This window comes from Erythranthe guttata, chromosome 8 (genome assembly GCF_056151865.1).
Source record: "Erythranthe guttata isolate IM_541 chromosome 8, IM_541, whole genome shotgun sequence".
NCBI classification, from domain to species: domain Eukaryota; kingdom Viridiplantae; phylum Streptophyta; class Magnoliopsida; order Lamiales; family Phrymaceae; genus Erythranthe; species Erythranthe guttata.
This window is the reverse complement of record NC_142540.1, coordinates 1,289,227-1,304,364: the sequence shown is the minus strand read 5'-3', so window position 1 is coordinate 1,304,364 and position 15,138 is coordinate 1,289,227. Positions and strand designations below refer to the sequence as shown.

At 38.9% G+C, this 15,138-nt stretch overlaps 4 protein-coding genes across 4 annotated transcripts; 2 read left to right on the top strand and 2 right to left on the bottom strand.

Moving 5' to 3' along the window:
• The first annotated feature begins 1,499 nt into the window (after positions 1 to 1,499).
• Positions 1,500 to 7,521, top strand: LOC105970904 (ARF guanine-nucleotide exchange factor GNOM). The gene is made up of 3 exons (XM_012995724.2): positions 1,500 to 1,752; positions 2,429 to 3,239; positions 3,549 to 7,521. Exons 2-3 carry the CDS (start codon positions 2,508 to 2,510, stop codon positions 7,143 to 7,145), a joined length of 4,329 nt encoding a protein of 1,442 aa, XP_012851178.2. The 5' UTR covers positions 1,500 to 1,752; positions 2,429 to 2,507; the 3' UTR covers positions 7,146 to 7,521.
• A 458-nt stretch (positions 7,522 to 7,979) lies between these two features.
• Positions 7,980 to 10,120, top strand: LOC105970875 (Pentatricopeptide repeat (PPR) superfamily protein). The gene has a single exon (XM_012995696.2). It carries the CDS (start codon positions 8,042 to 8,044, stop codon positions 9,941 to 9,943), a length of 1,902 nt encoding a protein of 633 aa, XP_012851150.1. The 5' UTR covers positions 7,980 to 8,041; the 3' UTR covers positions 9,944 to 10,120.
• Positions 10,121 to 10,241: 121 nt separating this feature from the next.
• LOC105970886 (uncharacterized) lies at positions 10,242 to 11,851 on the bottom strand. Its single transcript, XM_012995706.2, has 5 exons — positions 11,417 to 11,851; positions 11,254 to 11,340; positions 10,863 to 11,012; positions 10,589 to 10,786; positions 10,242 to 10,497 (listed from the first exon to the last, which is right to left on the bottom strand). Exons 1-5 carry the CDS (start codon positions 11,642 to 11,644, stop codon positions 10,396 to 10,398), a joined length of 765 nt encoding a protein of 254 aa, XP_012851160.2. The 5' UTR covers positions 11,645 to 11,851; the 3' UTR covers positions 10,242 to 10,395.
• Positions 11,852 to 12,173: 322 nt separating this feature from the next.
• On the bottom strand, positions 12,174 to 14,465 carry PME31 (pectin methylesterase 31). Its single transcript, XM_012995688.2, has 5 exons — positions 13,904 to 14,465; positions 13,583 to 13,660; positions 13,219 to 13,406; positions 12,557 to 12,730; positions 12,174 to 12,436 (listed from the first exon to the last, which is right to left on the bottom strand). The coding sequence occupies exons 1-5, from the start codon at positions 14,249 to 14,251 to the stop codon at positions 12,274 to 12,276; spliced, it is 951 nt and encodes a 316-aa protein (XP_012851142.1). The 5' UTR covers positions 14,252 to 14,465; the 3' UTR covers positions 12,174 to 12,273.
• Between the last annotated feature and the right edge of the window lie 673 nt (positions 14,466 to 15,138).

The following is a 15,138-nucleotide window of genomic DNA, read 5'->3' as shown; positions in this document are numbered from 1 at the left end:
TGTTTAACTTCACATTTTAATTACTATAGACCCTACTATAAATAAAAATCTCAATTACTTAAAAATATATATAAAATACGTTAAACATTTGAAAGAAAAAAATTATTTTCAAGACTTAAACGTCCAATTTTTTTTATAATAATTATTGATTTGGAAATTTATTTCAGTTACTTAAATATAAATTTCAATAAAAAAATATTTAGACGTTTAAATTGTAATTTCTTATTAAATTTTGAATACATTTTGTGATTCTCAAAGTAAAAAATGGGATGATTACATTAGAGTCATATACGCATAAAATAACTATACAAGCTATAAAATCATAATTAAAATTCGAATAATTATTATTTTTTTATTAGCTACAAATGAACACAAGGTAATACAAAAATGAAACTAAAATTCAATTTTTTCATTAGCAAATTTACAATATTGAAATAATAAAATTAAGTTTTTGCAAAGTTGCCGAATTTTTTATTATTACATATTCATTATTTATATAATGGTTAGAAGGACAATTTGGGGAGAAAAAATACCACATCATTCAAAGTCAAAGTTTTACCTTTAAATTCATTAATGATGGGGTAAGTGTTACATTTGTAAGTTTAAGGGGGTAAGTGTTACCGCCGTATACTTTAAGGGTGCAAACTGTATTTAGCCCAAAAGATTATGTGCAGAAAAAAAACTCATAATCTATTTCGAAAAGCTTTTGCAAACACCACATAAGTTGATTTTAAGTGTTTATTTCTAAAAGTGGGAGTGTTTGCAAATTTAGTGGAAAATAAACCTAAATAAAAAAATCAGGGGTCATGGATGCTTAACAAATTACAGCTTCAAATTGCTTATTTTAAGAGAAGCAAAAATAAGAGTTCATTTTGCAAACACTTCAAATAAATTATGAGCAAAAAAAAACTTGTAATCGATTTGTAAAAGCTTTTGCAAACACCAGCTTTTTTTGCTCATAATTTATTTGAAGTGTTTGCAAAATGAACTTTTTGTTTTTGCTTCTCTTAAAATAAGCAATTTAAAGTTGTAATTTGTTAAGCACCCATGACCCCTGATTTTTCTATTTAAGTTTTTTCTCCACTAAATTTGCAAAAACTCTCACTTTTAGAAATAAACACTTAAAATCAACTTAATTCATAATCCATAACTTATACTTTTAAATAAGTTTTTGCAAACACCACCATATAGAAGAAGCCAAAAGAGATTTCACCTAAGAGATTGTTTAGTTAAACTTATAAGCTCCTGAAAACAACTTTTATAAAATGTTAAAGAACTTATAAGTTGTTAAAAGATGTCAGTAATTTTTATGAAAGATCTTAAATTTTACCGTGAATTGTGAAACGGTACAAATTACTATTAACTTTTTTGAAGGGTGCGGAATGAGATTAAGCCTTACTAAATTAGTCATTAAATAACGTATTATCTTTTGACCAACATATGGGCTTCCTTAGTCTTAACTTGCAATATAAAAGAAGAGCGAGAAAAGCCCATAACTGAAAGCGAGCTGAAAACGCTATTTGCCTCTAATCTTACAGCACATGCAAAAACGCGTTTCCAAAAAACCCGAGATCTGCAGCGCGTCGATTTTAACATTTTGACCCAAAAAAATATTTTTATTTTATTTTTTTAATATTTGCCAAAAAACTGTCGCCCCTGTCACCGCTGGTAGCAGGCGACGACCCCGTGCGGAGGAAGAAAACACACACACACACACACACACATTCAAACTCGTCGCTTCTGATCCAACTGGTAACTTTCTCTCTCTCTACGTTTCCTATCGATGCGGTTTTGTCAAATTCGCGTACTATTTTCTGAACTATTTGCAGAACAATAGACGCTTTCACTTTCAATTGTTATTGTGATTTTTGATTTATCTGGATGCGGATGTGGCAGATCTTGCTTTGAATGTTGGAATTTTCTGCTGTTAGTTTAGATCTGCGTGCTTCAGAGTTTTTGCCTTTTTATATCCATGCGCGGATTTTTCGTGGATGGAAATGTAGTTAGGCACGATGGTACGATTTCGTGAATTTCGACCTGTAATTGGATAATCAGCTCTAAAATTTGCATTTATCTATTGTTAGTTGATCAAGCTGGCTCAATTTTGTGTGATTTAGTTTCTTGGATGCTACAATTGTGTCGATCTTTGTTTATCGATTGATCTCTGAATCACTGATTGCACTTAAGAATGGAGATTAGTGTAGGACACTATACTGATCATTATTGCATTTAGATTAGCTAGCACACAAATTAATCGTTAGATCTTAGCACACAAAAGTAGGATCGTATTGGACCAATCGGGTTCCATTATCTTCTGATGTTTTTCCCCCCCTAACTTGCATTTCTCTATTTTTGTGTTCCATCTGCAGCAAAATCTTGTAAAGTCAAGTTTATTGATTTCTGTTAATTTTGTGAATAAATTGTGAAGGGAAATACTTGGTCGGGCTGGAAGGCCTTCTCCATGCATATTATACACATAAGTTGATCAGCGTAGTAGCAAGGTTATTATGAGTTCGCTAAATCAGCTCAACGAAGTCAATGGGTTGGTTGACCGGGCTAACTGTTTGGTCAAGCCCCCTGGTGGAGCCTTGGCATGCATGGTGAATTCAGAAATAGGCGCAGTTTTGGCTGTAATGAGGAGAAATGTGAGATGGGGAGTTCAGTATGCTTCCGATGATGAGCAGATTGAGCATTCTCTAATAATGTCCTTCAAGGAACTCCGAAAGAATATATTTTCATGGCAAAACCATTGGCATACCATTGATCCAGTTTTGTACCTCCAGCCGTTTTTGGATATCATTAAATCTGATGAAACTGGTGCACCAATCACCGGCGTTGCTTTGTCGTCTGTTTACAAAATCTTAAATCTACAGATTCTTGATTCCGAGACTGTGAATGTAGATAATGCTTTACACCTTATTGTCGATGCTGTGACAAGCTGCCGTTTCGAGGTGACTGATCCTGCATCTGAAGAAGTTGTACTGATGAAGATTCTTCAAGTTCTCTTGGCATGCATGAAAAATAAAGCATCAATTAGTTTGAACAACCATCATGTATGTAGCATAGTGAACACTTGCTTTCGTATAGTTCATCAGGCCAGCTCTAAAAGTGAACTGCTGCAAAGGATATCTCGTCACACAATGCATGAACTTGTCAGGTGTATTTTTTCGCACCTTCCTGATTTGGATGATAAAAGTCATGAGTTGGCTCATGGAAGCAAGTCTTCTCCTAACACAGAGGTAACAAACTTATGTAGCATATTTAACCAGATTTTAGACCTGCAATATGCTTCTGCCACCTTTATAATGTTGGCTCCAAGTTCATAAACATGTTACTCTACTTTGCTTTTTTTTTTTTTAAATAAATAATAAATCATCAAACCTTAGATAAATTATAGTGGGAGAATTAATATCCTTTAGTTTGGTCATCAAAAGAGTACTTTCAATAGCTATCTGTTGCCATTCCATTTTTCTATAACTTCAAGTATAGTATAGGGTGAAATGAGTTATGTTAAGTTATTCATGTGTGAAGGACTTATTTCATTGCAGGATAATGTGGCAGAACCAAGTCACACTCTACAGGATAAGCAATATGCCGATGGTTACACATCTGTAGAATCTGACAGTAAAAAAGATGATAGCACTCATGTGAAAGATGGCACCTCTAGTGCTGATTCTTCAATGATGGATCCTTATGGTGTTCCGTGTATGGTGGAAATATTCCATTTCTTGTGCTCTCTTCTAAATGTTATGGAAAACATAGAAGTTGGCCCCAGATCTAATCCAATAGCATACCATGAAGATGTTCCTCTATTTGCTCTGGGTTTGATTAATTCTGCAATAGAGTTAGGCGGGGCGTCTTTCGGAAATCATCCTAAATTATTAGCTCTGATACAAGATGAATTGTTTTACAACCTGATGCAGTTTGGTTTGTCTATGAGTCCACTAATTCTTTCGACAGTATGTAGCATAGTTCTCAATCTTTATCACCATCTCCGTACTAAATTAAAACTACAGCTCGAAGCTTTTATTTCTACAGTGTTGTTGAGGATTGCAGAGAGTAAGCATGGGGCTTCTTACCAACAGCAGGAGGTTGCTATGGAAGCTCTTATTGACTTCTGCAGGCAGCCAATGTTTGTCACCGAGTTGTACGCCAATTATGATTGTGATATATCCTGCAGCAATGTGTTTGAAGGCCTTGCCAACCTGTTATCGAGGAGTGCTTTTCCAGTAAACAGCCCTTTATCTGCAATGAACACACTTGCTTTGGACGGTCTGATTGTTTTGCTTCATGGTATGGCTGAAAGAGTAGGCCACGATTCATCGGGTCCAGGAGAAGCCTCCCTAGAACTTCAAGAATTTAAGCCATTTTGGACCCTGAGATGTCATGATTATGACGAACCCCTTCACTGGGTTCCTTTTGTTCATAATATGAAGAACTTAAAGAGAATGTTGATGACTGGTGTTGATCACTTTAACAGGGATCCCAAGAAGGGTCTAGAATTTCTTCAAGGATTACATCTTTTGCCTGACAAACTAGATCCAAGAAGTGTAGCATGCGTCTTTAGGTATGCAATGGGATTGGATAAAAATCTTATCGGGGATTTTCTTGGAGGTCATGATGAATTTTCAGTACTAGTGCTTCATGAATTTGCTAGGACTTTCGATTTCCAGGACATGAATTTGGACACTGCTTTGCGGATTTTCTTGGAAACTTTCAGATTGCCCGGAGAGTCTCAGAAGATACAGAGAGTGGTTGAAGCATTTGCGGAGAGCTATTTTGAGCAATCCTCAGATATTTTGGTCAACAAAGATGCTGCTCTCTTGCTGTCATATTCTTTAATATTGCTCAACACTGATCAACACAACTCACAGGTCAAGAAGAAGATGAGCGAAGAAGATTTCATTCGGAACAATCGAAATATTAATGGTGGAAACGATCTTCCTCGAGATTTCTTGTCTGAGCTTTATCACTCCATCTCTGAAAATGAAATCCGTATGGTTCCAGATCAAGGTGGTGCCTCTGGGATTCTCACGAGAAGTCACTGGCTTGGTCTAACACACAAAGCAAAGCAGACATCTCCATACATTGTCTCTGATTCCGGTTCCCATCTTGATTACGACATGTTTGCTATTTTATCCGGTCCTGCAATTGCTGCAATATCTGTGGTTTTTGATCACGCAGAGCAGGATTATGTTCTACAGTCGTGCATTGATGGATATCTGGCCATAGCTAAACTCTCGGCTTCATATAATTTCGGCGAAGTACTGGATGATTTGGTTGTATCTCTTTGCAAATTTACTACTCTGTTGCATCCATCTTTCAACGAAAGATCAATTCTCTACTTCGGGGATGACATAAAAGCTAAGATGGCCACTATAGCAGTTTTCACCATTGCAAACCGCTACAGCGACCACATTCGTTCAGGCTGGAGAAACATACTGGACTGCATCTTGAGTCTACAGAAGATAGGCCTTCTTCCTGCTCGTCTTGCCAGTGATGCTACCGACGAGCTGGAGCCTCCTTCTTCTGATAATGATCAAGTGAAAACATCCGCTGCACATTCACCACCATCTCAGGTGCCGCCAGCAACTCCGGCAAGGAAATCATCCGGCATTATGAGCCGCTTTAGCCTGCTTTTATCTTACGATTCAGAGGAACCTGCACCACAACCCTCAGAAGAACAGCTGGCAGCTCGTCAGCGCACTCTGCAAGCAATACAAAACTGTCACATCGACACCATTTTCGCCGAGAGCAAGTTTCTGCAAGCTGATTCGTTATTACAGCTTGTCCGTGCCCTTGTCATGGCAGCAGGACGACCTCTCAAAGGGAATAATAACTCTCTGGAAGACGAAGAGACAGCTGTTTTCTGTCTGGAGTTGCTGATAGCGATCACTCTAAACAATCGGGATAGAATCATGCTTCTGTGGCAAAACGTTTACGAGTACATTGCAAACGTTGTTCAATCAACTGTAATGCCATCTACTCTTGTTGAGAAGGCTGTCTTTGGGCTCCTTCGTATATGCCAGAGGTTACTTCCTTACAAGGAAAACCTTACCGACGAGCTTCTCAAGTCTCTGCAGCTGGTATTGAAGCTCGACGCTCGGGTGGCAGATGCTTACTGTGAACAGATCACACAGGAGGTGATGCACCTTGTGAAAGGAAACGCAATGCAGATAAGATCTCATATGGGTTGGAGGACAATCATATCTTTACTCTCCATCACAGCTCGCCATCCGGAAGCTTCCGAAGCAGGGTTCGAGACTCTCTCTTACATCATGTCTGACGGGGCCCACCTGTCCCCCGCAAATTATGTGCTCTGTGCGAATGCCGCCAGGCAGTTCGCAGAGTCCCGTGTGGGGAATGTTGAACGATCCGTCAGATCCTTAGACCTGATGTCTGGTTCGGTTATTTGTCTGGTGACATGGTTTTACCAGACTAAGGAAGCTGCGGGCGAGGAAGCTGCAATAAAGATGTCTGAGGATATACTCGAAATGTGGATGAGGCTTGTGCAGGCACTGAGAAAAGTTTGCACAGATCACAGAGAAGAAGTCAGAAACCATGCTATTACTCTCTTACAGAGATGCTTGACGGGTGTGGATGGTATTCGAATACCAACTGATCTGTGGCTGCAGTGTTTCGATCTAGTGATATTCACTCTGCTCGATGAACTACCAGAAATGTCTAATCAGCTTTCCCCAAAGGACTACCGCTTCATCGAGGGCTCGATGATTTTGTCCATCAAACTCATGTCGAAAGTGTTTTTACAATCCTTACGCGATATCTCCCGCTCGAATTCTTTCTGCCAACTATGGTTGAAAGTTCTTGGTTGTATGGAAAGATACATGAACATGAGATTTAGAGGGAGAAGGAGTGAGAAGATCCATGAGTTAGTTCCGGAGCTTCTCAAGAATACGTTGTTAGTGATGAAGACAAGTGGGATTCTTGTGCCGAGCGATCCAGTTGGAGGAGATAGCTTTTGGGAGTTAACTTGGTTGCACGTGCAAAAAATAGCCCCGTCTGTGCAGTTGGAAGTTTTCCCAGGTGAAGAGCTGGAGAAGTTGCAAGAAAATCGAGCTAAAAGTGGATGTAGCCCTCTATCCGAGGGGAATGTACTTGTTCCACCAAACGAAACCACGGCTTAAGAATATATACATACATATATATATATGTATCAAAGATGATGAATTTATGCAGGAGAGAAGCATATGCCCTATTCTTCCACCTGCTGAGTGATATGGGCTTGTCTAACTTCTGGTCCGTGTTGATAAATCTGTACTGCATCTACTTAAACCCGAAACGATGGGGGATTTCTCGAGGATGGCTTTAAATTGATGGCTCTATTGTTTATGTTTCTGAGGATGGAGAGTTGGATTATTTATCTTTGATTTTTTTTTTTCCTTTCTTTTTTGCAGGACTGTATTGCTAGAGCATAAAACTATATTATGTACCATAACACAGCGTTAAGTATACCGTTACATTGAACTTCAAAGCTGAAATAAGATAGGTGGTTCGATTTTACAGGAAGTTTTTTTTTCCCAGGATTCTTCTATACTCAATTTGTAATTCATTTCTAGTTTTTCTGCAAATTTCATTTATGAGTTGATTTTGGAGTGTATACAGTGGAGATTTCTTGAGTTGTAATTCGCACTTATAGAAAATACCCGTCGCCTACTGTTGATTAGATCCTCCGTAACTCTACCGCCATAACAGCAATCAAAGAAATACAAGTGTGGGTAATAATATCATGATTGTGTGTGATTGTGCATAGATCTACGGTTTAGATTCATCCAGTGTAAATAAGTAAATAGCATATAATTTCACAGGTAATATGGTAGCATTATTTTATTTATTTATTTATTTGAATGAAAATAATATTATGTTATTTTTGAATGAGAATACATTTCATTTGTGGTCAAATATTGATTTTCCTTATTTTGGAGGCCCTTATAAATAAATAAAAAGTCTTACTATTGGGGGTACGATCAGAAACTATAAAGTAGAGGTAATTGAAGGGGGCTTTCCGTCCAAATATTTACTTATGAGATGGCCAATTGTGAACACCACTCCATCTTCACTGGTTCGCCATTGCCGAGCAGTGATAAGATCTTGTGCTCGACACTCATCTCTCGATGCGGGCCAGAAGCTGCACGCCGCCTCCATCACTGCAAACCTTCTCGGCCTTCCAAAGTCTTTTCTCCGCAACGTTATTCTGCAGATGTACGCTGCCTGCGGCGATGTAGGGTCTGCGCGCAAACTGTTCGACGAAATTCCCGTTCCGGATAAAGATACGGTGGACTGGACGGCGCTTATGGATTGTCACGGCCGCTTCGGTTCGCCCATGGATGCTCTTAATTTATTTGTCATTATGCGAAGAGAAGGAGTTTCAGTCGACGAGATCACAGTGGTTTCCTTGTTCGGCACCTGCGCTAGGGTTGGAAACAGTGTGTTTGGAATTCAAGGGCACACCTGTATGATTAAATTGGGTTTGGATTTCTGCATCAAAGCTCGGAATGCTGCTATGGATATGTACGTGAAGTGCGGGCTGATGATCGATGCTAAGAGGTTGTTTGATGAAACAACGGTGAGAAATATTGTTTCTTGGACGGTGCTATTGTGGGGCGTGGTAAAATGGGAAGGACTGGTGAAAGGCAAGAAACTGTTTGATGAAATGCCTGAGAGAAATGAGATTGCTTGGACGATCATGATCTCGAGGTACGTCGAGAATGGGTTTAGCATGGAAGCTTTTCGCCTTCTGAGGGAAATGATTCTTGGTTCTGAGTTGCAACTAAATTCCACTTCCCTTTGCTCGTTGTTATCAGCTTGTACACAGTCGGGGGATGTTGTGATGGGCAAATGGGTGCACTCACATGCTCTAAGAGCAACAATAGACGCAACAACAAACATTAAATTCGAAACGGCTTTGCTCGATATGTACGCAAAATGTGGCAGGCTTAACAGTGCTCTTCAAGTATTTAAATCCATGCCTGCAAAAAACGTGGTCACATGGAATGCTATGCTCGGTGGATTAGCCATGCATGGAAAGGGTGCCATGGTTTTGGATATGTTCAAAGAGATGGTAGAAGAGATCAAACCAAACGACGTGACTTTCACAGCTGTCTTGAGTGCTTGCAGTCACTCTGGATTAGTTGACGAGGGTCGGAAACTGTTCTACAGCCTCGAAAATGTGTACAATATAAAGCCCTCGATGGAAAACTACGCGTGCATGGTGGATCTTTTGGGCAGGGCGGGACATTTAGAAGAAGCGGAGGCTGTAATAAAGAGAATGCCAATGAAACCAAACGAGGTTGTCTTGGGTTCTCTATTAGGAGCCTGCAAAGTTCACAGAATGCAAGAAATGAGCGAACGGGTTGTACGAGATTTGGTTCGATTGTATCCACACAACACTGAGCATCATGTTTTGCTCTCGAACATGTATGCTCTGTCGGGAAAATCGGAAAAGGCTGATTCTTTCCGAAAGGATCTTAGAGACAGGGGAATCCGGAAAATTCCTGGGATTAGTACTATGTATATTAATGGACAAGTTCATCAGTTTAGTGCAGGGGAGAAATCGCATCCGCAGATTAAAGAGATATACTCGATGTTGGATGAGATGATTCGGAAGTTAAAATCGGCCGGTTATTTACCTGACATTGCCTCTCAGATTTTATCGGGTGGTGGTGGAGGAGTTGATAGTAACGAGGAGGAGGAAAAAGAGCAAGCTTTGCTGTGTCACAGTGAGAAGTTGGCAGTTTGTTTTGGTCTGATTAGTACAAAAGCTGGCACCCCTCTTTATATATTTAAGAATTTGAGAATATGCCAAGATTGTCATTCTGCAATGAAGATTGCCTCCAAAATATATGAGAGGGAGATAGTTATTAGAGATAGGAATCGTTTTCACTCGTTTAAAGACGGTTCGTGTTCTTGTTCTGAATACTGGTGACCTGGATCACAAAATCCAGTTAAATGTAGACAATCATGGTGATGCAATCGATGTGTTGGATTTTATTTCATCGAGTATTGTGACCGTTATACCCGGTTGGGAATTAGGACATGACTTGATAGACGATGTAATCCTAATAATCGTAACAAATTCCAAATATAAGATAATTACATATTACATTTGACTGTTAATCCTGACAAATTCAACCAATCGTATTTATTCCATTAACATCCCAGACCAGGCCTTGAAGAGTTTCGTACGATTTCAAAATCCCAACATCGAACGTAGGAAACGGTAATTGAAAATTGCAATCGAATATTTGTATTATGATGAGTTATTGACACATGTATACATCAGTTTACAAAACTAGGCGAAGAGGGATTCTCAATTTAATCTCTATACGTTGCTCGATATTAAATCTACTTGATTTGTCTGCATTTTACCATCCTCAGTCATGCTAAAGCCTTTGGCCTTTCCCTCTTGAATTCGTTGTAGTCCGAGATCAAACTGCTGTTAACTTTATCTTTCATATTCTCCACCAATCTCTTGAGAACCTATGCACAAAAGCACCATCAAACAATTTCACTAATACGAAAAAAAGAACAAAAAAACGCAAAAAAAAAAAAAATGGTTCAGATTTCTAACCGATTCTGCCACATCTCGACGAATATCTTCAGGAACCAATCCAAGCATAGGTGGAAGAACAAAGCTTATGCTCATATTTAGTTGACCTCTCAGCCTGCATCGTGGGCCCCGTCTATCGGGATACAGAGCCCCCTTTACACCGAGGGAAAATTGAGACGGCTTGAGCATCTCGTCTAATCCTTGGAGCTCCCATCTTATCTGGCATTATTACAATGGCATGTGATTGGTTGCTAATTCCAAAAAAGAGAAGATTTTGTGTGGAATTTTATCTTACGATATCGAGCTGAAGAACCTTTGAAATATCTTGTGGAACTCCGGGTGGATATTCTGTCCCACTAGATTTACATCTTAATCGCATGTCGATCACTGGAGACACCGTTAGGAATAGGAATTCTATCGGTAGCATGTGAACTCTCCACTCATCCTGCTTTCAAATAAGCTCAGAAATCGTGATAACATACTTATGTAAAGCATGTATTCAAATTAATCTAGTTTGAAAGTAAAAAGGTGGATGCTTTTTTTTGCCCAATTTTCGATTAAAGGTGTTCATAATAGTTGTTGTGAATTGTGATTAAATCCAGAATAATGGGGAAAATTTTGCGAAAACCCTAACCAGAAGTCAAAGGGAAGAAGAAAGGAGAAATGGGAGAATTAGGAAAGGTAACCTCATTGAGCTGGTTGCTCCTGCGTTTATCGGGAAAGATGGCTTTGAAAACCCTAGGTTTATCTTCCAAATACTGATCAAATGAAGCCTGTTCATTATCCAAATTAAACCCCAAATTCAAAATTATTGTAAATAGAAAACAAAATTGCAAAGCATTTTGTTACCCCGGGAATTTCGTAGAGAGAGATGTCGGTGGAAATTCTGGAAGAGTAAATAGACGGATTCACCATCTGCGCTTCTACTTTCGTATTTCGCTTCTGCCTTTTTCCCAACCTCGAGATATTGCATTGCCATTTTGGAATTAGGTTTATCGGACATCTCCTGAAATTCGATGCGCCGCCAGGTAATAGCACGTTCCGGCACGACGGCGCCGCCGCGGCGAACTCGTTCATCACTTTTTTATTTATTTTATGAACACCGATTTTGAGGTCGGCGAAGAAGGCATGGGGAGGGAGATGAGAGTCTCACTGAAGAAGAAGACAACCATATCTGAGTTTTATCTGACGTGTCAAACTATTATTGGCTACGAACGTGACAGGTGTTCTTCACGCGGGACCCATTTCAACACTCGAATATCGTTATTCAGAATTATAAAAATCGATTAAAAAAAATAAGAAATAAAAGTTTTTAGAAAAAACAAAAGTCAGTGATTATAAGTTATATTGGTGAAGTGTTTATTTCTGAAAGTTATATAAGTTATATTCGTGAACTGTAGGACAAATCAACATTAAGCAATTTATTCTAAAAGAAGTTGGTGTCATATTTCAGCTTAAAAGTACTTATTTTAAAGAAGTAGAAACAAAAGTCAGTACTGCAAAAATGATTTTGAGCCCAAAAAAACATAAAAACGAAAGAAGCTCAGAATCACTTTTCAAAAGCTTTTGCAAACACCGCCTAAATGCAATTGCTCAAGAACAAGAATTGAAGGTTTCAATTTTCTCGAATAATATCATTCGTCCGAAATTATTATTGCATCCTTGTACAAAACAAAAGAGTAACAACTTCAGTCACATATCCTAAATTATGCTGAATATGGTATCCTCACAGCCATCCTCTGAGCCAACCAAGGCCTCTGTGTGTCTGGATCAACAAAACTATGTCCAAGAAACTGCTCTGTTTCTTCGTCTATCAATTCTCTCGCCCACGTCACACGCTTCGTCGGGCTGCTACCTGGCCCAAAGCACCTGCAATAATTGTTCCAATATATTTTTTTTTTCAAATTATATAAATAAATAAAAAAGGTCGAAAATGAAAACAAGAGATGTCATTTTTGAAAATTGCATTCAGTTTCCCAATAAACTTACTTGTACTCGTAAAAGCAAGAACTTCTTTCATTCTCAGTATTCCCCCAGTTATTCCAACCAGCTTGCTTAACACAACCATCCATGTATGTGTATGCATAGACCACCCTACCAAACGGTCCCCACGGTCTCCCAAGATATGCGTACTGTGTCCCTCCATTACCAGTAATCACACATCTGCATCACCACACACACACATACACACATTAATATATATATATATATATATATATAGACCTACTGACTTAGTATTGGTAATCATTGTTTTTCAAGTAAGGACTCATCTTCAAGAAGATCATAGTGTATCGGTATAGCGAAACAAACACTATTCTTTTGTTTATCATTGTCAGGTCAAAAGTTACACTAATTCCAAAAAAAAATCCAATTTATATACATATAGCAACAAATGTGTCCAGTAAAGGCATTCTAACTAGGAAAATGAATGGCCAGTGTCCAAGAGAACTCGTTCATTATTTATTTTACGTATTGGAATCGCAGGAATTCTTACGGAATTTGCTAATGGTACAGAATTTGGGATCATATCTATGCAGTTTAACTATCACAAGCAGATTAATATAGAACTAGATATAGTTAGAATGGAATACTACAGTTTCCTATTTAGCGTTGTGTTGTTAAAGCTAACGACAAAATTTAACGGCACGAACCTCAAGAATACATATCCAGTCGTCTCTTGGGAAGATTTTCTGCTTTGAGCTGTTATGAAACCCGGGGATTTGCAGTGAATATGACAATGCTCCAAAAGAGCGGTGCTGTTACCGAAAATGAAGTCTACACTTCCTTCAATATAGCAATCCCTCAAATATTGCTTCCCGTGATGCAAATACAGAGTATCCTGCACGAATACCAAGTTCCGATGGAACAAAAATGATAAATCGATTAGATTTTTTTAATGATTTGAAGAGTCTATACGATGGAATGTACAAAGCAAAAATCCAATCCGAGAAACTTAGATAGCAGAATTTGTTCTTCGTTTCTGCATTCTCAGCAGCTAATAAACGATTAATATACCTGAAAACTAAGAAATCTGCAATTGTAGAATGCGCAACGATCGGCCGTCACTCTAATTGCCACAGCCTGCCCTGAACCCTAGATGAAGTTAAAGAGAAAGGCATCACAAATTAGCAGACTGAAGAAACAATTTCTAGTTGCAAAGTAACTTGAAAAATTCAACTGAAGCTCACTACAATGGCAAACACGTAAATATATTTATATTCCTAAAATTATTCAGATCAAATCAATGCTACTACAGATAATTAATTCGGCCCCCTTTTACAGAATAATAGAAGCAGTAAATTCCATTTCTAGGGGATTACTCTCGAAAATTCGTACCTCGGGAGCTGAATTTTCGAAGGTGATGTTCTCAGCAATGAAATCCTCCCCCTCGACGATCGTACTCCCGCAGCCAAACGTCCCGGTTCCGATCACACGCGCCGCCTGGTGGTGGTCGATTTTGACGGCGGTGTTGTTCCACGTGAGCACCGTCTCCTCGGGGCGGATTCCGGCGAGCGTGATGAGGTTTTTGGTCTTCGGCACGTACAACACCTGCCGGTAAACGCCGGGTGCGATGCGAATCACGGTGCGGCACGTGTTGCTGAGTGGGACCGCGTCTATCGCTTCCTGAACGGTCCGGTAATCGGCGGCGCCTTCTTGCGCCACCGTGATTATCCTGGTGCCCATGTACAACAGTCCAGCTGCCGGCAACTGCAGTTTCCGATCTGGTCCACGAAGATTGCAACAAACACTGTTGCGGAGCGAAGGAGAGGAGAGAGTGAGTACAGTTGAGAGTATAATCAAAGAAGTCGGTGCTTCTTATGGTGGAGAAAAAGTTTATTCCTTTACTTTAGCTTTCTTATCTGTAATTAAAGATCATATAAATCTGATTAGTCACTGTAATTAAATCTAATAGGAGGATTATCATTTTAAATTGGGTAAATTACAAACCCCCATGAGGTATGGTCAAATTACGAACAAACCACTCATGTTTGGGCCTTCAACTATAAATCTTCTTACGCGCTGCGCTCACTCTCGCGGTGTCAAGCTTAGTGGAATCTTCTAGATTCTATGGAATATTCTCAATTTTATACCCGTTGTATCCTATTCGAGCTCCACATTTTGAAGCAAGATGACCATAAGATATGTTTTTTTGTTGTATATATGAGATTGTGGTGCATCAGAAAATGTATTTTTACACAAAACGAGTATAAACTAGAGAACATTCCACGGAATCTAGAAGATTATGTTGAATTTGACATCATAATAGTGAACATGTAAAAAGATTCATAGTTAATGGTAGTTGTAATTATCCAAACATTAGGGGTTTTTTTGTAATTTGACCATACCTTACGGGGTTGGTTGTAATTTACCCTTTTAATTTATTTTGTTTAGAAGTTTTAATTTTATTTTTAGTTAATTATCATTGTGGTTATACAGTTTTAGACCTGTATAAGCCCAATTTGAAAATATAACTAGGCCACAAATTACTTCTGCCGACAGCCCAGTTGGAATAGTCAACGGGCTGCAGGCCAACACGGTCGAATAAACGTGACACGTTGGATTTAAAAATC

Excerpts from the sequence above, each read along its gene's own strand:
- LOC105970904 (XM_012995724.2), top strand. The coding sequence starts at position 2,508 with ATGAGTTCGCTAAATCAGCTCAACGAAGTCAATGGGTTGGTTGACCGG. Across the intron at positions 3,240-3,548 it reads AGTCTTCTCCTAACACAGAG|GATAATGTGGCAGAACCAAG; the intron begins GTAACAAACTTA and ends ATTTCATTGCAG.
- LOC105970875 (XM_012995696.2), top strand. The coding sequence starts at position 8,042 with ATGAGATGGCCAATTGTGAACACCACTCCATCTTCACTGGTTCGCCAT.
- LOC105970886 (XM_012995706.2), bottom strand. The coding sequence starts at position 11,644 with ATGAACGAGTTCGCCGCGGCGGCGCCGTCGTGCCGGAACGTGCTATTA. Across the intron at positions 10,787-10,862 it reads AGGTTCTTCAGCTCGATATC|ATAAGATGGGAGCTCCAAGG; the intron begins GTAAGATAAAAT and ends TAATAATGCCAG. Across the intron at positions 10,498-10,588 it reads GTCGAGATGTGGCAGAATCG|GTTCTCAAGAGATTGGTGGA; the intron begins GTTAGAAATCTG and ends TTTTGTGCATAG.
- PME31 (XM_012995688.2), bottom strand. The coding sequence starts at position 14,251 with ATGGGCACCAGGATAATCACGGTGGCGCAAGAAGGCGCCGCCGATTAC. Across the intron at positions 13,661-13,903 it reads TCGAAAATTCAGCTCCCGAG|GGTTCAGGGCAGGCTGTGGC; the intron begins GTACGAATTTTC and ends AACTTCATCTAG. Across the intron at positions 12,731-13,218 it reads ACTGGATATGTATTCTTGAG|ATGTGTGATTACTGGTAATG; the intron begins GTTCGTGCCGTT and ends GTGGTGATGCAG.